A 24,755-nucleotide genomic window follows, 5' to 3' on the forward strand; every position below is an offset into this window, starting at 1 on the left:
TGCCACATTTTTTAAATCCATTCATCTATTGAAGGGCATCTAGATTGGTTCCACAGTTTAGCTATTGTGAATTGTGCTGCTATAAACATTGATGTGGCTGTGTCCCTGTAGTATGTTGTTTTTTAAGTCCTTTGGGTATAGACTGAGGAGATGGATAGCTGGGTCAAAGATGGTTCCATTCCCAGTTTTCCAAGAAATCTTCACACTGCTTTCTATATTGGCTGCACCAATTTGCAGTCCCACCAGCAGTGTATGAGTATACCCTTTTCCCCATATCCTCACCAACACTTATTTTTGTTTGTCTTCATAATAGCTGCCATTCCAACTGGAGTAAGATGAAATCTTAGAGTGGTTTTGATTTGCATTTCTCTAATTGCTAGTGATAATGAACATTTTTTTTCATGTATTTGTTGTTTGTACATCATCTTTTGAGAAGTGTCTCTTCAGGTTCTTATCTTATATTGGACAAAGGTGCTAAGAACATGCTTTGGAGAAAAGATGGCCTCTTCAAGAAATGGTGCTGGGAAAACTGGAAATCCATATGCAACAAAATGAAATTAAACCCCTATCTCACCATGCACAAAACTCAACTCAAAATGGATCAAGGACTTAGGAATACAACCAGAGACCCTGTGTCTAATAGAAGAAAACGTAGGTCCTAATCTACATCATGTGGGATTAGGTCTCAACTTCCTTAATAAGACTCCTGTGGCACAAGAATTAAAATCAAGATTCAATAAATGGGTTGGGCTCAAACTAAAAAGCTTCTTCTCAACAAAATAAACAGTCTGTGAGGTGAATAGAGAGCCAACATTTTGGGGACAAATTTTTACTCCTCACACATCAGATAGATCACTAATCACTAGGGTATATAAATAACTCAAAAAGCTAAACACCAAAACAAAAACAAAAACAAAAAAACAACCAAATAACCCGATCAATACATGGCCCAAGGACCTGAACAGACACTTCTCTTTTGTGTAATTGCTCTTCTAGTGGATTTTATACTTTCATATATTTTCATGAGTCTTTCACTTCTACATGTAGATTCCGTTCATCCAATCTATGTCCTTTAATTAGGGAATATAATTCACATATATTATATATGATATATATAATAATTAAGCATAATTTGTAAGGCTATTGTGGTGGTGAGGAATTCTCAACTTTTGTTTGTCTTAGAAGGTCTTTAATTCTTTTTCATTTTTTCAGAGCTTTATTGAATATAATATTATTTTTTTTCCTCTTTCTGAACTTTAAATTTGGCATCACATTCCCTTCTAGTCTGTAAGGTTTCTTCTGAAAGATCTAGAAATAGTCTAATAAAGATAACCTTTAAATGTGACATGATTATTAATGATGAGTTTATCTTGTTCTTTTTTAGAATGTTGTCTTGAACTTTGACAGTTTGTAATATGCCATGGCAAAGACATTTTTTGGTCAAATCTGTTTGTGGTCCTTTGGGATTTCTGGACCTAGATGTCTATGTCTTTCACAAGATTAGGGAAGTTTTTTGCTATTTCATTGACTAGGTTTTCTATACCCTTTCCTTTATCTCTATTTTCTGAAATCCCCAGGTGTCTCATAAGTCCCCTTATGTTCCATAAGTCTAAGAGCCTCTTTTTATTTTTTATTTATTTATTTTTTTTCTTCCTCTCTCTTAGTGTTCTTTCTATCAAAATATCTTTTTGTATCCTATTGGAATTTTTGTTTTAACTTGGCACTTAAAGGAAACACTTTATGCTTTTTTTCTGGCCTATCTGAATTGCCAGAGTCACTACTCTTGCACTTTGGGACCCTTGGTAGATAAAATAAGGGTACTAGAAAATAAACTCTGCAAAACTGCAACAATTGATTTGATAACTGAGATGAGTAGAGAGTAACTAGCTGGTGAGTAGCATATAGAGTATGGATACCCTGGAAAAAGGGAATGATTCACATCCTGGATAGGAGAGAGAAAGAAGGTTAGAGATTTTATATTGTTGCTCAGAATAGCACACAATTTTAAACTTATAAATTGTTTATTTTGGAACTTGTCATTTAATATTTTTGTATCAATGTTGACCATAGGTAACTGAAACCACAAAAAGCCAAATAATGGAGAAGGGGGAATGACTGTACTCATGTTTTGTAACTAGCAGTGAAGTTTGTACTTATCCAGTTACTCAGTTAATATAGTGTGGTAACTGAAATTTGAATGTTGTTGTTATGAAATTGGTGTTATTTAACTAACGTGTGGTAATGAAAATCCATGCACAGAGGAATTGTGTAAAGCAGGGACTCCCTGTCCCCAGTATTTATTTATTTATTTATTTGTTTGTTTATTTATTTATTTATCTCTCTCTCTTTCTTTCTATCTATAACTTCTTAAGTTAACTGTTAGCAAATAGTTTAGAAATCATAATTAAAACATGGGTTAACATTTTACTGTGTATATGTGTCCTATAGCATTATGTTGTAAGCCTCAATTTCGATAAAATTTATCTAAGTAATGTTTTATATATTTTAGCTCATTGTATGGGAGCAACATTTCTGTTTTGTAGGCATATTTGAATGCCTAATCAAAGATGACTATATGATTTTATGTAGCATTTTAAAAGCAACACAAAACTGAAGCTTTTTTCTTCTTTTTTCTTTTCCAGTTTTATGTATGGGGAATTGACTGACAAGAAGACCATTGAGAAAGTCAGGCAAACTTTTGACAACTACGAGTCAAACTGCTTTGAAGTTCTTTTGTACAAAAAAAACAGTAGGTATTTCTTTTATTAGTAAGATAAGCCAACTCTTTATATTTTGGTAAATACTAGTTAAGCTACAATGTAGACAGAATGTGAACTTTTATCACTTCTTATTTTGGTGGAGGGAGGGCAATTTACTGGTGAAATTTGATAACAAAATTTCTAAAATGATTCTACCAATGGAAAGCAACCTTTTAAAGAATGGAAGAAAATAGGGTGCAGTTTATTTTTAAAATTTTTGTTATAAATTGTCATATTTGTACATATTTATGGAGTACAAAGTGATGTCATGATTTATAATTCCAATGTAGAATATTTAAATCTATCTAATTAGCGTATCAATCATCTCAAATACTCAATTTTTTTTTTTTTTTGTGGTGAGAATATTTGGAGTTTACCCTCTTGGTGATTTTGAAGTGCACAGTACACTTTTATTAACTGTATTCACCGTGTTGAGTAATAGATCTCACACACAGATGCTTCTCTTGTTAACTGAGGCTTAGTAACTGTTGGCCATCCTTTCTTCAGCCCCTCAAACCCCAGCCTCTCACTTCATTCCATACAGGAAGTAAATCATCCCTTTGTCCAGGGTATCCATACTCTATTCATTACTCACCAACTAGCTATTCACTCTTCTCTGATTTTTTGGAAGTTTGATTTTTTAAATTAAATTCCACTTAAAAATGAGAATGTGTGGTACCGTCTTTCTGTGCCTGGTTTATTTCACTTAGCATAATATTTTCCTGGTATATCCCATGTTGTTGCAAATAGCAAACTTTCTTTTAAAGGCAGACAAATATTCCATTTTGTATGTGTACGCCAGTTTCTTTATCAGTTCCTCTGTTGATGGACATTTAGGTTGGTTCTGTAAGGGGTTGTTATGAATTGTGTTTCCATGCACATGAGAAGGCAGACTTCTCTTTGATACAGTGATTTCAAATCCTTTTGGTTAATACTCAGAAATGGGACTTCTACATCATATATGGTAGTTCTATTTTTATTTTTATTTGTTTAGGAACCTCCACATAGTTTTCCATAGTGGCTGTGTTAATTTACATTCATAACAACAGTGTATAAGTGTTCCCCTTTCTCCTTATCCTTGCTAAAACTTACCTTTTGTCTTTTTGATAGTAATAATTCTGATAGGTGGGATGGATATCTATTGTGGTCTTAATTTGCATTTTCCTAATGATTAGTAATGTTGAATATATTTTTTCCACAGACCTATTGGCCATTTGTGTATCTTATTTTGAGAAAGTTCTACTTGGGTCCTTTCTTCATTTTTTAATGGAAGTTATTTGTTTTCTTTCTATACAATTGTTGAAGTTTCTTATGTTTTGAATATTAACCCTTATCAAATGTTCTGGCTTATAAATATTTGTTTCCCACTATAGGTTGTCTCTAAAATTTGGCTTTTTTGTATATGTGTCAGCTAGGAAAATATTTTATATAAACATCCTATAGTTATAATTAATATAAGTGATGAGATTTGTGTGAGGTTAACTGTCCAGTATGTGATCACAGATCTCATGCCATAGACTCTCTGTATTAGAGTTTGGAGGAAAAAGCAATGAGTGTGCTCAACCATCAAGTCCCCTTTCTAATGTGATTTTTTTCATATGGTCACTTACATTTTTCTCTTTTTGCTGCTTTCTCAAATTGTCCTTCTTTCTTGAAATGAATAGTCACTTCATCTTTAGAATCAAGGCCAAAGAGATATATCTGTTTGAAGTCCCAGCCAAATGTCATCTGGCTTATCACTTAGACTGCAATCCATTCTGAATGATCTGCTCTTTTTCTCTGTAAGAGCAAAGGCAGTTTCTCTGTGCTTTCTGGGTCTTTTTTCACAAGTTCCAAATACACATTGTTAATTCATGGGAGAACCATACGCCAAAACCACTTTCACTTTTCATGAAATGGTTTGTTAGCCTTTGAATGACTTAGATATGTAGCCCAAGTATAGCAAAGAACACTTAAAGACACTCCATAGTACTAAGGTTATGCACTGTGACATTTAAACAGAACAAACAAATCTTTGCTTGATTTTCTAACATCAAAACCAAGTCTGTAGTTTCCGAGTTTCTCAAAAATACCTTAGTAAAATTTCTGTTTTGTTTATTGACTTTAAATCACATTAGTGATAGCTTAATATTCTTGTCTTTTTTCTAAAAATACCATCTGCATTGAATTTTACTTTTGATTTTTGCTTTAATATGAAGGATAGACATCATCTATGTGTTATTATGGAGTTCTACTATTTAAAAGCAGCTTAAAAAAAAACTTGTAAAAGGTCAGCTGAAAGCTTTTGACCATGACTGCAAAAAGTATATTCTTGTGACTTCTAAAAATGTTAAATAGGGAAATTCTCATGTCTCAAAACTGTTTTGGGAATGCTGGAATGCCAAGTCCTCCCAACACTTCCATTATGTAATTAGGTTAAACACCATTTTGCAAATGGGGGAAATAGAGATATTTGATTTAATATGTCTCAGGATTCACATTTCAGTTTGTGGTCTTTGTTCTGTAGGTCCAGTGCTCTGATTAGCTGTTGCTACTATGGGGAAGGAAATAGTAGCTCTGGGGTAATGATTTCAAATAGCCCCTCTGTGTATACAAAGGCAGAACTATGAGGGTCAGGATTAGGCCGAGTAACCACTACCAAAGCCCTGCCCTGAGTGTTCAGTGGCCCTCCACCCCGGAACCTCAAATCTAGAATATAAAAGATATTTCACCAGCCGCTTGGCAGACATTCAGCCTACTTGGGGAAGACTGGCTAGCAAAGTTGAAAAAAAAGAAAACCATCTTGATATCTGAAAACAGCTTTTAAGACAGCCCTGTCCGCTAGAATTTGAAAAGTTGCTGTTTTCATAGGAAGGCATGAAATGTTACACCATCTCTTTCTGTCCAGATTTCTAACAGACCTAGGAAAACGACTTATTTTTATGCCCTTTTCTCTTTGTTTATGACCCTCTGCCTCAAGCTCATTGTGTTGGAACAGCCATAGGCCATGTATACACCGATGTCTGGGTCTGGTTATTTGTAAAACTGTTCACATCACTCACAGTTCCTGGACACGCTGGGTAAAATAAGAAACAGAAGACAAAGAACAAGCCTCTGTGGGAGATGATGTGATTGTTTTCAAGGTCCCTGTCTCATCCTGCAATTATTTTGGAAAGGGCCATGTCCTTCCATAGCCCTGCTGGGGTTACAAAAGACATGGTTTCCAGAACTGAATATTCCCATGGAAATCTACTCTCTCTAATTCTCTGACTTCTTTTGGTAGTTGAGTTACTTCATCTTGTCTAAATAGCAAGTTGTCCTCTACAGTGGCATTGGGTGACTTTTCTGGACATGAATATGAAGGTGCTTCCTAATTGGTTTTCACTTGGAGTTGCTAAGGCTATCTACTCTCACCTGCAGACTGTTAGTACCTGCATAGTTCCTAAACTGTTCAAAAATATTTGTGTCTTTAAGAGAGAATATTTGGAGGGGCCTTATTGCACTATGGTTTGGTGAAAATATGATGAAAAATGTGTCTTTGATTCTGATAGAGCATTCCTTCAGTGTTTTATCATTTAATGGATAATTATTCTTTAAAGGCATTTCTTATGCATAGGTTTATTATCTGCTATATGCCAGGTCCTGGTTTCTTCAAATCCTAGGCTTTGATGCTCTGAAACCCTCTCCCTGGGTCTACTGTAGCCATTCTTTGAAGAAAAGGGTTACAGTGTATGGCCTCATACATTAAGTGAGGTGGGTAAGAAGCAGAGGCTGATGAACACCCCTGAGACTCTCAAAGGTTAGGAACATGTCTTTTATTCCTTTAAGATTGCCTTAAAGGCTTCAGGTAGAGCCCAGTACATCAGGCATGAAGTGTTGTTGATGACCTCTCTCTAATATGGGGATGCGATCAAAATAGTGAAGGTGTAATATAACTTTATCTGACTGATGAGAGAGTCGTAGGATAGAAGCAGCATTTCAGATGTTCCTCCGGGAGGAATACTTATCAGAGCATCAGGTATTGCTGTTGCCGTTAATTGGAAACACTTGTCAAAATGACAAGAGGAGAGAAGCATGTAGGAGTGATCACACTTGGTGAGACTATCAAAAAGAGAACAAGCAGTAGTTTAGGGACCTAGACCCAAAGGTGACGCTGGCCTTACCTAGGTAGTGAGACTGCCTTCACGTACTTGCTTTGCTAAGTGAGACTCTATGCTGTACTTTAGAATTTTGATATCTTGGGTTGAAAAATGTTTATTTAATTTGAACGACTGGTAGTTGACATAAAAATAAAGGTTTTGGGATTCTTCGTAGCATTGAACGTACTGTTGTTTTGGTGCTAATTCCTGGCAGAGCAATTGGAAGCTGAAGGAAGAGGGAAGGCAGAAGAGCATTGGTATGGCTGGGTCACATTATTGTCCCTTCTGTCTCTCTCTGTTACAGGGACCCCTGTTTGGTTTTACATGCAAATTGCACCAATAAGAAATGAACATGAGAAAGTAGTCCTGTTCCTGTGCACGTTCAAGGATATTACATTGTTCAAGCAGCCGATAGAGGATGATTCAACAAAAGGTAATAGTCAAAGAATTATTGCACTTAAGAAGTAGTCTATTCGTTAAATAGCTTCTTCATCTTATTTTAACAAACTTCATTGGAAAACAAAATTTTAGTGTGCATGGCCCTCCTTTACTTCACATTCACACTATTAATTGCCCAGAATCAGTTTTATTCAGTCACATTGTCTGAATGAAATAGCATGGCTATCCAAAGTTGAAATAGTAGTTAGTTAACTAACATAATAGGGGGGGATTAAGATAAGACATTCAACTCTGGAGGCTGAGCCAGGAGGATCGGGAGTTCAAAGCCAGCCTCAGCAATGGCAAGGCTCTGAGCAACTCAGTGAGACCCTGTCTCTAAATAAAATATAAAATAGGGCTGAGGATGGGGCTCAGTGGCTGAGTGCCCCTAAGTTCAATCCCCAGTACAAAAACCAAACCAAAACAACAACAACAAAAACCCCTGATAGGACATAAGGAAGAAATTTAATAAGGCATCATTAATTTAGAATCAGCATAATTGGAGTTTCAGCACCTTGTACCATGATGAGCTTTAGAACTGAAAGAGTATAGAGTTCAGGATGATTTGGCTGAAGCCCAACTAGAGCTGTGTTGATAAGTTGATTGAATTTTGTCCAATCAATTAGAGTTTTATTAGCTGACTTTTCCAGTTTACTTTGCTTTTATTTATTCAGTTGTTGCATTTTCTCTTGAGTAGAAGTTGCTAGGTTATGTAAAGTATAATTTTGTCATCAAGAGTGGTTGGCCAAATGTAAACCTCCCCATTGGAGTCTATTGACTATAACATCCAGAGAGACAGCTATAGAAACCTACAGTGTGTGTGCTTTTACCTCTTTTCTATGTAATTTATTCTCTCCAATTATGTTTAAATTAGAAACTGGTGTCATGTAAATGAAGAATTTCAAATACCCTTAGAAGTAGTTTTTATGTTATTTTTAATAATCTCTTAGGAGACTAAAAATGAAATGTCTTCCTTTTTGCATTTGGCAAACATTGCCCTTTTTTTTTTTTTTTAAAGGAGAACTGGCACAGAAGCTTTAAGCTTTCCAACTATAATTCTAAAACAAAAATCACATCAGTTTATTCCTTGCATATGAGTTCACATATTAATATTATATCTGCTCATTTTCTGGTTAGCATCACATTATAAAAGAAAAAATTTTACAATGTGCCAGTTTCAAAGTATGACAAAGAATAGTTCATTCATCAAAGAACTATTCGTCAATGACCACATTCTGAGTCATAAAACACTCTGACCAATTTAAACAAATAAAAATCTTAAAAGGTATGTTCTCAGAACACATGGAATTAAAAATCAACAACAGAAAGACATCTGAAAAATCCCCCAAATACTTTGAAATTAAGTAAAATATTTCTAAATAATCCATAGGTCAAAAAAGTCTTAAGTTAGATTTACATGGAAATACAGTGTATCAAAGTTGTGGGATGCACTAAAAACAGTGCTTTGGGGCTGGAGTTATAGCTCAGCGCTAGAGTGCTTGCCTAGCACATGTGAGGCACTGGGTTCAATTCTGAGCACCACATATAAATAAGTAAATAAAATAAAGGTTTATCAACAACTAAAAAAATTAAAAAATTAATGTGCTTTTATCATAGGAAAGTAGACAAAGAGGAGCATTTTAAACCAAAAAAGCCAAAGACCAAGAAATAATAAACCTTAGAGCAAAAATCAATGAAATAGAAAACAGGACAACTTTAGAGAAAAATTACCAAAATCCAAAGTTGCTCTTTGTAAAGATCATGAAAGGTAATAAATCTCTAGCTAGGATAACCAAGAAAAAAGGGAGAAGAAACAAATTATCAATATCATAGATTAAAGAAGGTCCATCACTATTCAAGCCTGGGACATGACAACATAGTGTAGGATTATTATGGACCATCCCGTGGTAGTTTAGATGAAATGACCAATTCCTTGAAGAATAGACTACAAAATCTCACTGAAGGAAAAAAAATAGACAACCTTAATTGCTCTGTGTTTGTTAAAACTTCAATAAATTTTAAATAATCTTCCAAAACCAAAGAAATATTTCCTAGATAGTTTCATCAGTAAAACCCAGTAGACATTTAGGGAAGAAATAATACCAGTCTTCAAATCTCTCCCAGAAGTGGAAGCAGAAGGAACTTTCTTAACTCATTCTGTGAGGCCAGTACCATTCTGATACCCAAGTCAGAAAAAAAGTCATTACAGGAAATGTTTTTCATGAATGTAGTAAAAAATTTCTCAACAAAAATTGGATCTAGTGTTTTTCATGAATATATATCTAAGAGTACTCAAGAAAAACTGAATAGAACAAAATATAAAAAATTACACTTGACAACCAAATGGGATTTATCCCTCCTATGCAAGATTGGCTCTGCCTTCCAAAACCCATCCATTCATGATAAAGACCATGAGAAAAGTAGGGATACAGTGGAACTTTCTCAATATGATCACCTGTGAAGGAACGTCTGTGAAAACCCTGTAACAGTGAATACAGTAAAGTGACATATTTTAAAATAAAAGACAAAATGATTGATAATTTGATTTGTGGCCCAACATATTCATTTTTGTGTGTGTGGGGTGGCTAGTGGGGATTGAACTCAGGGGCACTCAACCACTGAGCCATATCCCCAGCCCCATTTTATATTTTATTTAGAGACAGGGTCTCTCTGAGTTGCTGAGTGCCTCTCTTTTGCTGAGCCCAACATATTCTTCAAATGTATTTTTGTAGCCTTCACACATGAATGACAACCAACCGGAGTAAAAAGCTTTAATGCCACCTTCCTGCCTCCCCCCACGTGTATATGTGTATGTATTTGTATTTATGTATGTATATATATATATATATATACACACACACACACACACACATCAATATGTTTGTGTTTGTATTGATGAATATCGTTTTCTGTTATCATTTAAGTGCTTTCATGATACAGTTGGAGCTGATCAAGAAAAGTATAGATGTACAGAATTTTCTCGTTGTTTCAACCTGTTGAACCTTAATGGTGGAGTCAGCAACTACACACACACACACACACACACACACACACACACATATAAATGAAATTTGAAAGTTGTTGGCAGCATTTTACAGTGAGGTTGGGGGAAAGGGTGCTCATATGGAAAGGTTGACATTTACTTCTGAAATGAATGTCTCTTCTTTGGTCTGCCACCACCTCCATCTCTCTGCATCTCCATGTCAGAATCACAGAGTACTTTGTAATGTACAGTCTCTGAATGAAGTATGATTTTATAAAAGAAATATGAATAAGCTAAACAACTTTAGAGCATTTGATTTTCAAACTAGGAGTTTATTAGTCGTGTACATTAAAATTTATAGAAGAAAAATCAGATCCCATTGTGACAAGCATTAGTATAAAAAATAAAAAATTCCAGTGCCAGAATTTTTAGAGGAAGAGCATATTGTAAAAAGATTTTTGAGATTCCTCCACGTTGTCCAGATGTATAACAGATTACTGGAGGAGTATTGCATAATGTAACTATGAATGGTGTATATGAGCTACTTTCTATTATTCATGTGAGCTGTATATTTAATATGAAAAATTCAAAAGAAATGATATATTTATGCCATTGAGTTATCATCCTACTGTATCTTTCATCTGAAGCCAGCATGATAGGAAATTGTGTTTTGAAATCTTGACCTGATAATATTTTTCAACTTTTCAAGTCAAATAAAGGAGACCGTGGAACTCTTGGCAAGTAGCAGGTGAGATTTCAAGATAGCACCATAATGTCAAATGATCTGGGTCTAGAGCACTGAACTTGGAGGCAGTGAACTTGCTTTGACTCAGCCTTGGACACTAGAGTTACTTTTCATGATCTTTATAGGAATATTGAATTCCCTTTATTGTACATTTAGCTTTTTTTTTTCTCTAATCAAAACTGAGGACAATACCTTTGAATTATACCATAATGGACAGTAGCAGAACCTACTGAAGGGGAAGATATCAGCTTTGAGGAGTAGTTAATAAATGGCAGGAATTTTATATTTATTATTGCTCATTCCTTTAATTTTGAAAATTAGTATTATTATCTCTATTTTACTCTTAAAGAGACTGGCATTCAGCCTGTGGCTGATTTCAAATCCCTTGTTTTCTCTATTGCACCATGTTGTCTTGTCCCTTTCCTTTGAAAACTTAGTTTTGGGGTGTAGCTGCCTTAATCCCCTGCTGCCTTTTCTTCCTATAAAAACTAAGCACAGGCTGGGGTTGTGGCTCAGTGGTAGAGCACTTGCCTAGCATGTGTGAGGCTTTGGGTTCGGTTCTTAGCACTGCATATAAATAAATAAAATACAGGTCCATTGACAACTAAAAAAATTAAAAAAAACAAAAAACTAAGGACAGGTTGGGAACACGTGTGCTCCATCTTATAGAGTGGTACTGTTTGAATCAAAGAAATTAATTAATGATAATTCAAAGGGGCAAATTATTCTTGTTATCTTTTGTTCCTGATATTACGGTCTTGGAAATTTTAATTTTCAGATAATCAGTCAATGGTATCTGATACATTATTTATAATAATACCCAGGGGGAAAAAATCACAGCCAAGACATCCATTCTGTTGATTATCCTTATGTGTTCTAAAATAGATGGCCCAAATCTTTGCCCATTTATACTGTACAGTATTTTCAAACAGACTCCAAAACTGCCAAGATAATTACAGTGTGAACTACCCTGTGCCAAATAGTTATGGCATCTTCTTGCCAATAATTGAGACAAAAAATTCCTGTAGAATAAAAATAACAGCAAAAGTAGCAGCCTTCTTATGAAAGCCAATGGTTTTCTTTAGAGAGGAGACAACAGATGAAATATGAGTAATTATACCATGTAGTCCCTGTGGCCAGGAGCATAATTGTTTACCTAAGCTTTTTTCTTATAGATTAGAATCTTGTGTTGCAGTCTAGTAGATTGATTTAACTGCCTCCGTGACTTCCTTTTATTTTTAAGATTAGGCAGTCCATGACAAAGAGGTTAATTGCAACCCAATAGAGCTAAACTAATGTTTTATTAAGAAGGAGTTGGCATCCTGAGCTTTTAGGAGAACAAATGTTCTTATAATGCCATGAACAACTTACAGAGCAAGTATTAGGCTCTTCATATTCTGCTGTCTGTTCATATTACCCCATATCGACCACATCTAAGTAACATCAGCAAACTGTGCTGAATAATCAGCCACACCAGTTAGGTTTATATAAAGGTGAGATCAGGAAATGTATCATTGGGAAACATTAGAACTGCTGATACATCTTTTTTCTCTGACCTAGACAGTGTGGCTGCTCAACTTTTTCAAAGTTTGACTGTACAATGGGGGTTGGTGAGAGATCAAATGAACTCACTTAACTGCTAGCATAGCAATTCCAGATGTGCTCAAGAGCACAAAGGGATAAGCATAAGGAAATTCAGTGTGGCATTATTAATAATAGTGAAAATCTAGAAGCAACTCAGGTGTGCATGCATGGAGCATATGCATGATCAGGAAGGAGCAAATCCTCAGTTCTCTGAGATCAAGGTGTAGGCAAGAACCAGCTGCCATTGTGGCTTGGTCTGGAGGTGGAGGGAAGAGAAGGGACATTGAAGGCTATTGGGTTTCTTATGGCTTCTGTTCTATTTTATTTATTTATTTATGAAGTATTTGGGTATATGATAGAGTGAGAAGAGGTAGACAAAAGGATTATTGAGTATCTTCCAGTGTGTCCATTGCTTTAAATGTGAAATGAGCAACCCTTGGCTTTGCATTGGTTCTCCATCTTTAGTGCATTTTGTTAGCAAACTCCTCAATGATCTCTGGCTTTGACAATTGCCTTTGGCTTTGACTTCTCCAGGAAGAAAGAATCCTTTCTAGATCTTTCCTCCTTAATCTACCAGTATGTCTGAATCAGTTCTCCCTTTGCCATTGCCATTTGTTTCCCCTGCTAGTTGGTCCTTGATTTTTCTGAAGGTAGATGGCAGTTGTTAGTACTTCCAGCATCCCCCGCCTGACCCACAGCCTCAACTTCTACCTTCCCCTCTCGCTGCCTTTCCCAGTCCAAATCCTTAGGTTATAAATTATGCTAACACCTGCTAAAAGTCGAGCATATTTCTTTCTTTATATTTTCATTTAAGTACATAAAATGCAGATACTGTGTTAATTCCTATTTAGATTTTTTATTCATTTCTTCATTCATTCATTCAACAAAACATATTGAATGACCACTATGTGCCAGTCACCATTCTTGATAACCAGGAACAGAAAGAATATGAAAACTCATATCACTTAGTAAATTCCCTTTTCTTCGATGTTCAAGGATAGTCTAAAGTGAGACTAACCTTCAATTAGAGTAAATTGACTGAAAACACTTTTATAATGATGAATTAATATTGCATTTTTCTTTCACTTTCTATTATAATTCAGTGGTAGTCCTATTTTTATCTATGGAGGGAAAAATACATGTGTTTTATTTTCACTGCTTCAATTTTTTTTTTTAGGAAAATAAAATAAGGTAAAAAGATGGAATATTCCTTGATCATATTACTTATTATCATTACCTATTACATATTTTAATCAAGTTATATACACACAGATGTATGTAAGCAAGCTTTTGGGGGTGTTTAAATGAGGAACTGCTGTTTCCTTATTTAGAAATAGACAATCAGAAGATAATGATAAGATTCCACTGATGTGTTTTTCCTCTTCATACATGTACTTCTCTGTATGATAATATGAAATGAGAGAGCACATACCATTTAATGATTCCATATTATTCTTTGTGTCATTGAATTTAGTCATTTAATGTATTCTTTTATTTTCAAAATGTTTTCTAGATTAGCTTTGTTGTATATAGGAATAAAAATGATTTTCTCTTTTAATCCAACTCAGATGTACAAAGGGGTACAATATTACCTATCTTAGAATTGTGATCTTCAGATTGTCTTGGAAGGTTTTAGAAATAGTCTATATACTTATAATAGTCAACTGATATAAGACAGGGAAATTATCCTCATGTAATTTTTTAATATGCTGATGGTGAATGTAGTTACTGCCATCTGAGGATACTCTTGCCACTTTTAGCCAATATAGCAAAACCAAACCAAAACTCAATGACAATACAACAAAAATGATGTTTATTTTTAATCTTATAAAAATTTAACTAATTATTTATTTACTTCTTTATGCCCTGTTTTATGGTAGCTCTGTATCAAGTACTGAAGTATGGAGAGATGAATAGTAGTTTAGCAAAAGTAACAATGTCAATCAGCACCTGCATTGGTGTGGTTAGTGGCACGTATGGTGTGTAAAGTATGGTGTGAGTGTGAGACCAGAGGTGATACTGGAATTGAGAATCAGATTCTGGGACCCTGTTGTGCTGGTGATGAGGACTGAACACCCCAGAAATGCCAAGGCAAGTTCAGAAAATAAGTTTTTTTTAAAGGATAGAACAGACACAGACTTCACCTGAGGAAGAAGTGAATCCAGAGCTGGTACCTGAGGGAGTGGGGGTGTCCTCTCCCTTTTAAACATTTTAGGTTCCCCTTCTTCTTATGCCCCCTCCTCCCCTTATCTTTCCTACATGACCAGTGACCAAAATCCTGGAGAGGAGCTGCCCAGAAAATCAGGAAGGGAGTCACCCAAGGGGTACTCATGGACAACTCCTTGTTTGGAGGAACAGTTCCCTGGAGGCAGGTGACCTTGGCAACAGGTTGGGGGAAGGGGAAGTGCTCTGGAGGGATTGGCATTTTATTTCCTTTGAATCATCCCCTATCTTCCTGACCCAATCATTCATTACCTACACTGACTATCCGTTTGCCCCAGCCTCAAATGTACAGAGGAAGGTACCTCTCACTTATGGATGGATTGAAGAAGCTTCCAGAAAGAAGTGATCCTTTAATTGATCTGAAGGTACCAGTAAGGGTTATCCAAACAGAGGGGGAAGGGAGAAGACATTTAGGGTTATAACATGTTATAACATGTAAAAACATGGAAACATGGGACATGATAGGGTAGACAAAGAATTTCTAGTAGATTTTATTTTGGATTAATTGTCACATAATGTGCTATTGTTTTAGGAAGGCTGGAATACAGTGTGAGAAAGCATCAGGAGATAAACATGGTGCAAATCTTTGTGGTCAGAAACTAAATAATCTGTATGCCAAAGATATACAGTGTTATCCTAGGAGCTTCAGACTGCTGCTAAAGGGTTGAAATAAGAGAATTGGATGGTCAGGTTTGTGCTTTAGGAAGAACTTTGTGAGTCAGCAGTGTGGATGTGGACCTTGCCACCTAACTCAGATAAAAGATGATGTATTGTGTGACATAATAAGGATGGAGGGAATAGATTTGAGATATATTTATTGACAAATTATAATCTGTAAGGCTTAGAAGTGATTGTGTGTGTGTGTGTGTGTGTGTGTGTGTGTGTGTGTGTGTGAAATAGTGAAAAGAGGATGGTGAATTTCAAGTTTCTGATTTATGCAATTTGAAATATCATGAGGCAATAGATGAAGATCAGGAATGCGTGAATGATGCGGAGTTGGGGCTGGGGGACAAGATGATGATGAGGTGAATTTTGGACATGTTGAATGTCAGACGTCTGTAGAGCATCTTAGTAAGAGGCAGCCAATGGCAAATAGACACCTAGGTCTGACAAAGAGAAGAATCGTCTGCGTTGGTGAGAGAGATTACATGTTTTTATATGGATATTGAGTTTTTAGAGAGCCGGTGGCATCTGGTACCCTTTGTGTCTCTTTCACATTGTACAGGGTGAGCCTTAGGGCTATATATAATTCCAAAACTTAACTTTTTTTTGGATTCTAGTCACTCGGATGAGGTCCATCAGGAAGAAGAAAGCAGGCCTGTCCATCACTGGCGATAGTTTACTTCTTTCCCAACCTAATTATTAAATACATAGAAGGAGCTGAATTGGTGGGAGCAATTCAAAGTAGAAATGAAATCAGAATCAGCATAAAGGATAGTAGTAAAGTATAATGTAACTTTAGGTTGGTGTACTCCCAGAATTTCTTCCTTAACCTTTTATCACGTCTGAATTTTATAATGCCTTTAAAAACTTTCCTTTAGACCCGTAGGAGTCTTTCATTTTTAAGTTGTTTGGCAAATGTCTCAACAATAGGTAATACCATAGAAGTTATCAAATAGTTTTAATGAGATATTTAGTAGATGAGAGCTACTGGATTCCAGAGGAGGAATAGTTGAGGCAGGTTCAGGGTATGGTTGGTTTTATTCTGTTTGTTTGCATCTCATTGACATTCTTTGGAATTAATGATTTTAATAATGGCAATTTGAGGCCCCAGATGAAATTTCTTTCCCATTAAATTCACATTTCTTTCTCCCAGAAGCTACTGCTCTTTCAGAAAGCATTATTAAAATTCTACATATTTCAAACATAATTTTTAGATATCACTGCCGTTCTTAAGAGAGAAATAACATTTTGCTGTTACAAGGACAATGGAAATATGCAATATGAAGCATAATAAGTGAGATTTGTTAATATTGGTCTTTTTCTACTTACGTGTGTTTATGTGCACACAAATATATGTAGGACCATTTTTATTAGGGTACTATTAGCTGCTATAAAATAACAATAATACTGTATTAGTGTTAATAAAAGAAAAAAATGGTTGATTTGACACAGAAGAAGTGTTTTTCTTCTTTGTATCAGTCCAAGTCAAGTGATCCTGGCTGGCATATGGCATTCTCCCATGCAGTGATTCAGTGACTTTGCCATCTCCGAGGGCCTTATCATTTGCATGCAGCTGGCATAAGGAGGAGAAAGTGTGCAGAAGCCACATTTGCTTCTTAAGTTGTGACATGGATGTGACACACGTCATCTCTGTTTACATTCCACTGGTGAGAACTTGGAATATGTACCTAGTTCCTAGATGCAGGGAGTACTGGGAAATGCTGAGAACTGGAAATAGGCACCGATTTTCCAGCAACAAATCCACACAATGAAAGTGGGAACACAGAATTTCGTGAACTGCTCTCTGCCTTGGATATCTGATAGACATGAGTAGAACACAAAAGTCACACATAAAAGTTGCTCATTACCTTGTAGACACACTTCAAGTATAAGTTGTTTGGTGTCCAGGTCAATAAAAAGCATTATATTGATATTTTCCGTTTGTTCTGGTGTTATATGGTTGTGAGACCCTTTGAATGTTACCAAGAGCATTGGATTCCTTATTAATTATGAATGAAAAACTGACACCTTTTTTTTCTTATTTTTTAAGGTTGGACAAAATTTGCCCGATTGACAAGGGCTTTGACAAATAGCCGAAGTGTTTTGCAGCAGCTTACACCAATGAATAAAACAGAGGTGGTCCACAAGCATTCACGATTAGCTGAAGTAAGTGTGAAACTGACTGGGCTTCCCAAGGTGGTGGTGTTGGTACGTTGTCTTGTCTTCCCCCACATGACTCAGTAGAACTATTTCTGGCTATTAAATTATAAATACTTACCTGGTACTTAGTTTTTCTTTTGCACAAGTGTAGAAATTCCAAATATTTCTTTTTATTCTCTTCAGCTTTTGAAATGGGATTGTAGTTTGGTACATTCAGTGATTGATGCCTGTGGAGTGTGTAGTTTCTTTTGAGCAAATGGGATAATGGATTCCTTTATCCCACCAACGATATCAAATGATTATTGAGAGTTTGCTCTGGATGTGGCTCTCTGAAAAGGATGTGAAGATAAATAAGGTGTGGGCCCAGTCATCAAAGAGGTAAAGAGATAGCAGAGTAGACTGATAACACAATGTAAAAAAGCCCATGACAAACAGCAGGAGTGCATGTGGTAGCATTAACCCAGATGTGGGACGCTAGAGGAGGCTACCTGAGTGAGGTGACACCTTGGCTGAGTAAACATTGAAGGAAAAATGTATGTACTAGGCAAGTAGAGGAGGGAGGTCAGCATGAGCTGAGGAAGTCTGAGAGCTTTGACTATGATGACTTCAGTGGTCCAATTCATGTAGGGAAGGGAGGGTTATTTAGGGTGGCGTATAGTAACATGATGGCTGTGGGTGTCTCATGCCAGGAAAATGACAAGATCTCATAGGTGCCTCAGAAAAATTTCTCAAATGGAGATTGCTCCCAACTGTCTACTTTTGTAATCCCATGCTTTTGTTGTACTTATTTAAAAACATTCTAACAAATAGTAATTTAAGAACTTTCATAGCTTTTACCAGCTTGCCTAAGGAATCCAAGGTACAAAAGTGTTTAAGATCCCTTTCTTGACCTACGGGTTCTGTGGAGGATGAGAAGGCAGGGAAAGCAGTTTCAGTAGTAAAGTCCTAGTGGTAAATTAACTAGGATGAACATGACCCTAAGCAAGGTAGTAGTAGCAGAAGTGGGCAGATTGCAGACAAATAAAACATCCTTTTTCTTTTGGTCTGGGGGATTGAACCCAGGGCCCCATGCTTGCTAGGCACACACTCGACCACTGAGCTACATTCTCAGCCCAACACATCTGTAGATAGAGTAGAACTGAGTGTGAAACAAGGGGATGAGTCAAGGACTTCTGGGTAGACAGAGCTGTTGGTTAATGAAATGAGAAATGCAAAAAGAAGGAAGAGAAGGTTTGGAAGCAATAATGAGGATGGTTTTGGACATGTTAAGTGTGAAGTTCCTGTTGGAAATCTAAGTGGAGGTGCCTAAAGGGCAGTGGGATGTATGGGTCTGGCGCTCTGGAGGGATATTTGGGTTTGAGTTGTAGACTTTGCTGTCATCCTGATAGACATGTATTTAAAGCCATAGGATGAGACAGTGTCACCCTGAGAGATTGTGTGAAGACCAGACAGAAAAGGGATGAGGATAGGACTCCCAGGCAGCTAACAGCTTTCCTATCTGATGTCTTTTGTAATTATCACTTATTTTACTGGTATGAAAGAGCTGAGATGCTAATTGCTGTATCAAAGCTATGCTGAGCATGTAGAAGGCACTCAGGTAACCTACCACAAAGAGTAGAAAGATAAAGTCAAATTCATATGTTTATCAATTTCTTCTGCCAGAGAAAGTAGCTGAAGCTCTCCAGGGCAACTCTCTCATCTAGTTGTTAGTATGAAATCTGGTTTGTAGAGGGTTAGGAAGTAAAACATGTTCCCAGAATTTAGAGAGCTGTGCAGTTTTTGTTAGCCCATGGCTAACTAAAAGACTCATTATAGTCTTCTGCTCTAAATAACACTGTTAGCTTGGGGTAACTTTAATACTTTGAGGTACAGACATGTTTTTTAAAACTAAAGTAAGGCATAACATAATGAAATGTTTATTAATATCCGTAATATTTAAAAAGATGATATTCAATTAGCACAAAATTTAAAGCAATTATATGCAACTTCTTTTTAAATAACGCCTGTTTGTAAGTACTGCTTGGTTTTGAAGCTACCTCTTCTTTTGCCTTGAGTTGTCCACTTTTTTCTAGAAATTAGGCTGAGGAGGAAGAGTGTTTGACTCTTCAATGTCATGGTCATGATTCTTCTGAATCTTAACTACATTTCATTCAAAGATTTTTTTTTTCTCTGTTACACAGCAGGACAAGAACAAGAGATAGGGGATTATTTTAAAAAAACCTACCTTGAGTAGAAAGTTTCTTTCCCTTGAGATCTCATCATCTTTATTTTTTACTTTTGAGACAAAACTTTCATTCCTATTTCTTCCCATCTGATTTTTATTTGTTTTGCCTTTTGATATTAGTACTTTCAATTGGTCATCCCTAATTCATAAATTAGTTCTGTTACAAAATTGCTTTCTGTCAGGTTTTAGGCTTGGGTTTAGAGAACACACCGGAATAACAAGGTTTTCAATAGAGATTTAATCTGTGGTCTGCCGTATGTGGTCTTAGAGTTCCAAACACAGATCCTGAAAAAATACCAACGAAGCACAAGAATGTTGCTTTTCCAATTAGACTCAAAGTAATTTCAGGCTTCTTTCCTTTTCCCAAGACAAGTAAATCTGATCTCAATTCCACCTGATCTCTGAAGGTAGGAGTTTCAGAGATTCCAGACTCTATGTAAGCAGTTAATAATTTCCCACCTGCAGGACATCCTGCTGATTGCCTTCCCTTGGTTCACATGTGTGCTGCCTGGGGCGAATGGCACTTCACCCCTGCCTTGATAGAGCCTGAATCCTGGAAGTCCACACTCCCAGGGCCTCGGAGAGGAAGAATGTATCTGTGTTGGTATAGAAATACGTCAGTAAATGTGATTTCACCACCCCCTCCCCAACCCCAGGGCTTATTTCTTGTGAAAGTGCAAATGAAATAAAAATGAAGAGGAAGAGTTGTTACTGCTCTGCTCTGCTGGAAGAGCCAGCGACTCAGCTACGATTCAAGTAGTGGTTTGCACATGAGGATGATCAAAACCTTTGTTTTGTTGTTGTTGTCCTTCTCCTCCTCCTGTATCTCTTTAACCCCTTACTCCTCCTCTTTGTCCTCCCCATCCTTCTCTCCCTTTAGCATTTGGGCAACAGTTTACATTTGCTATAGTCACTGTCTGAAGGACTGGGTCGGGAATGTCTAAAGAAACACAGAGATTTTACCTTGAGCTGTACCTTGTCATCACCTAGAAAGGTTTTGAAAATATAGATTCTCTGAGAACCTACCCAAGACCAAATTGAGTCATTCTTTGGAGTGGGGTCTAGTTGTGAACCCCTGTTGCACTTTCTGAAACATCCTTACCTGATTCTTATGTGTAGCCAGACTTAGACACACTGAACCGGAGATGATCCCCTTCTGTCTCCACAGGAGAAGGTTTATATGTCTCCAGGTGCTTATTCATCAACATAATAGGCACAGTATCTAGTAGGGCCCATAATACTTTTAGGAACTCACAAAATGTTTTGATTTCTATTAGCAACGGAACTAAAGATGAACATTTAGGTAAAAAGTTGAATATATGATTTTTAGTATATTCCTGTAAACCACTGTAGTTATAAAATATAACTTTAATTTATTTTTTAATGGGATCCAGGAAAGCAAGAAGGCCCAGTGCCCAGGGAGGTGGTAGTGTCCTCTGGTGCTGAGTTTGTTCTTATTTTCCAACTCTGATTTCTGTGTGCTCAGACTATAGTCTGTGGAGATGCAGCTGGTAAAATACTAATATTGACTGTGAAGGAAATTTTCACGTTTCACACAGTGAAATTGGAGCTGATAGATCAGTGGTTGAAAGGTGAAAGAGAAGGCTGTGATTATGTATGATTCTTTATGTATAATAGTCCAACTCAACATGAGGCTTACATTCCTGGGAGGATAATTTGCTGTGAGTAATTTAAGATCTTATGGGAAAAATATGCCTGGAGTACTGAAAATGTAGGTAAAAACACGAACCATCCTTAAAAACAGTTCTTCTAATCTTCCAACCCCAAATAACAATTATTATGCACAACTGACGAGAATACCAGTGGTGTTTTTCACAATGAAAATAGTTAGAATGGATGTTATATGGTTTTCAGTTATGTAAGTTCTATGTATGAGAGAAACTAGGGCACTCTCCCAAGTTTCAAAAGATGCTTCTGCATTTGTTTTGCTTTGTGGAATAGAAACCATAGAGTTACATGCTAATGAGTATTTTTGTTTATATCTATTCCTACATTTAAATTTTAATGCATTTATGATTTTATTATTTGAAAATTTGGACTCAATACCTCTTGGTTTCCATTAGTTCTACAGACACTGAATAGTTGGCTGAATAAGATGAACAAAGTCTGTTGGAAACATTATTTCACAAATTTTCTCATACCAAACTCTTTAACACATACACTGTCCTTTGCTTCATTGATGGCAGGAAGCAAAGGTTTTTGATCTGCCTTTAACTCCTTATTGCAATTTCCATGTTCCAGGTTCAAGAAACCAACACTAAGTCCTATATTTGTTAGCTTTGGCTAAGGGTGCCCAAACCTATCATCTTGCTCTTTCATCTGCTTTTGCTCTTTGTTTCTTCTTTTAATCAGAGTAAATCCAGATTCATATATATGAAATTTTTCCATTTGTCAAAAAGGTAGGGAGGAGCAAACCTGAGTATTTAAGTATTATTATTATTATTTTTTTTTGCTAAAGGGAACTTGCATCTGACTATAGAGACAACATTTTTAAAGTGCTGGTTTAAGGGAAAAAAAGGAAAAACAAAACAAAATAGGGTGTAACACAACACATTATACTGCTGCTAATCATCAGGGCCCTTGCTGAGTACCGCTCAGCAGCAAGATCTCCAGCAGTGCCCTGGGGTTCTGAGGCTATCAGAACTGAACATGTATTTTCCTCGGGTGCTAAATATGTGCAAAGAATGGATAATAGTGAGTCACACAAATAGCTGTTGGACAGTCAGTGAGAGCCATACAATTCCAGGCTGGCTCACAGAGTGGGTGTGAAGGCAATACTCCCAGGAATATAATCCAGTAATGTTGGGGATTAGTCTTGGCTACTGGAGAGTAGGACAGATGTAACAGCAGACAGATCCACTTTTGTAGAGAGATTGGACTTGGAATGATTTCTATTGAACAAACTTTAGGACAACTCAGAAGAGGAAGATGAAATTATGGAGCATGACTGTCCTTAAAACCCAGAGTGGTGACCAATAGGTGGTGATTTGATTGTCTGTATGTTTGAATTCAGTATGAATTGTGCAGAGACATCCAGTTAATTCACATATGCATTTTCTCCCTTTTAGGTCCTTCAGCTGGGATCAGATATCCTTCCTCAGTATAAACAAGAAGCGCCAAAGACGCCACCACATATTATTTTACACTATTGTGCTTTTAAAACTACTTGGGACTGGGTGATTTTAATTCTTACCTTCTACACCGCCATTATGGTTCCTTACAACGTTTCTTTCAAAACGAAGCAGAACAACATAGCCTGGCTGGTACTGGACAGTGTGGTGGATGTTATTTTTCTGGTTGATATTGTATTAAATTTCCACACAACTTTTGTGGGGCCCGGTGGCGAGGTCATTTCTGACCCTAAGCTCATAAGGATGAACTATCTGAAAACTTGGTTTGTGATCGATCTGCTGTCTTGTTTACCTTATGACATCATCAATGCCTTTGAAAATGTGGATGAGGTAAGTGTTTTGGTTTTATTTATTTAGTGGATCATAAGTTTCAGAAAAAAATCAAGATAAAAGAATTCCACTGACAAACTTCTTTTAAGTCCTCACTTTCAATCTTCATCCTATAGGTTACCTTGCTCTAAGTTACCTTTGGTTTTCATCCACTGTGGCTGTGTCTGGAGCTTGGGGTTGGAGGAGGTGGGGAGAGAAGCATAATGGTAGCATTTGGAATAAAATATAGTTCACAAATCAGACAGTGGGTTAAAAGATGATGTATATAGCCAGGTGTGGATGTGCACCCCTATTATCCCAGCAGCTCAGGAGGCTGAGGCAGGAGGATTGCAAGTTCAAAGCCAGCCTCAGCAACAGTGAGGTGCTCAGCAACTCAATGAGACCCTGTTTCTAAATAAAATACAAAATAGGGCTGGGGATGTGGCTCAGTGGTTGAGTGTCCCTGAGTTTAGTCCCTGGTACCAAAAAAAAAAAAAGATGATATATATATATATATAGGCTGGGGATGTAGCTTAATGGTTAAGTGCCCCTAGGTTCAATTCCTGGTACAAAAACAACCCCAAAACCGATGTATGTACATTAAAAAAAAAACAAAAAACAAAAAACAAAAAAAACTGCAGCATTTTAAAACTCTGTGCATCCATAGGTCTTACTGACTTATCCTCTCCAGATACATATGGTATCAGTGCTGGATTTAACATAAAGATGAGAAAATTTTCATGGGAGAGCAGTTCTTGAATTTTTGCCATTTTGGTTTCTGCTTTTGTTTGAAGTTTTATCAGAATACTTTTGTGGGTAGAAACTTATTGGAGACTTCTGATGTCTGGTCTCCTTGAAGGGTCTGCTCCTTTAGTGTTGTCACAGCAATTAGAAGTACTTAAAATATACAGTATCTTAAAAGACTACTTCATTTATAGTTTCTTAACCTCTAACTTAAAAGTGAGTGATTTATCAGTATATTGTGAACATTTTCCATGTTAACAAATCTGTATATCAGAAAGTTGAGACTGGAGGATTGTAAGTTTAAGAAAACAAAGCCATATCTATAATCACTCAGAATTTCAATGAATAATTTATTTTAAAACAGAGTGGATTATTTGTAAGTTGCTGTACCAAGCTATTAGGGTTCAACCAATAATTTCAGTCTAGAATATAATCTCAATATGGACTATGAGTCAATACAGAATATCTTTATTATTAAAATGCTTTCATAATGATAATCTTACTAAATTAATTTTGCTGAAGACTCTACTATGTCCATGTTAGACTGCTCAGTTGAAAGATTTTCTGCTGCACTGTTATTGCTCTTGTTATTCTCTGTGTGTTGGGAGGTAGATCAAAATTTTCTTTGGTGAGTTTTCCATAAAACTTCTACA

General features: G+C 36.4%; 1 protein-coding gene across 1 annotated transcript in view; it reads left to right on the top strand.

The window, feature by feature from the left end:
* Kcnh5 (potassium voltage-gated channel subfamily H member 5) overlaps window positions 1-24,755 on the top strand; it is a 283,319-nt gene that overhangs the window by 40,153 nt on the left and 218,411 nt on the right. The window contains exons 3-6 of the mRNA XM_027929653.2: window positions 2,643-2,749; window positions 7,182-7,310; window positions 17,564-17,679; window positions 22,987-23,379. Coding sequence (XP_027785454.1) covers window positions 2,643-2,749; window positions 7,182-7,310; window positions 17,564-17,679; window positions 22,987-23,379 — 745 coding nt within the window. The remainder of the gene's footprint in view (window positions 1-2,642; window positions 2,750-7,181; window positions 7,311-17,563; window positions 17,680-22,986; window positions 23,380-24,755) is intronic.

The sequence above is a fragment of the Marmota flaviventris genome, chromosome 2 (genome assembly GCF_047511675.1).
Source record: "Marmota flaviventris isolate mMarFla1 chromosome 2, mMarFla1.hap1, whole genome shotgun sequence".
In the NCBI taxonomy this organism is placed as follows: domain Eukaryota; kingdom Metazoa; phylum Chordata; class Mammalia; order Rodentia; family Sciuridae; genus Marmota; species Marmota flaviventris.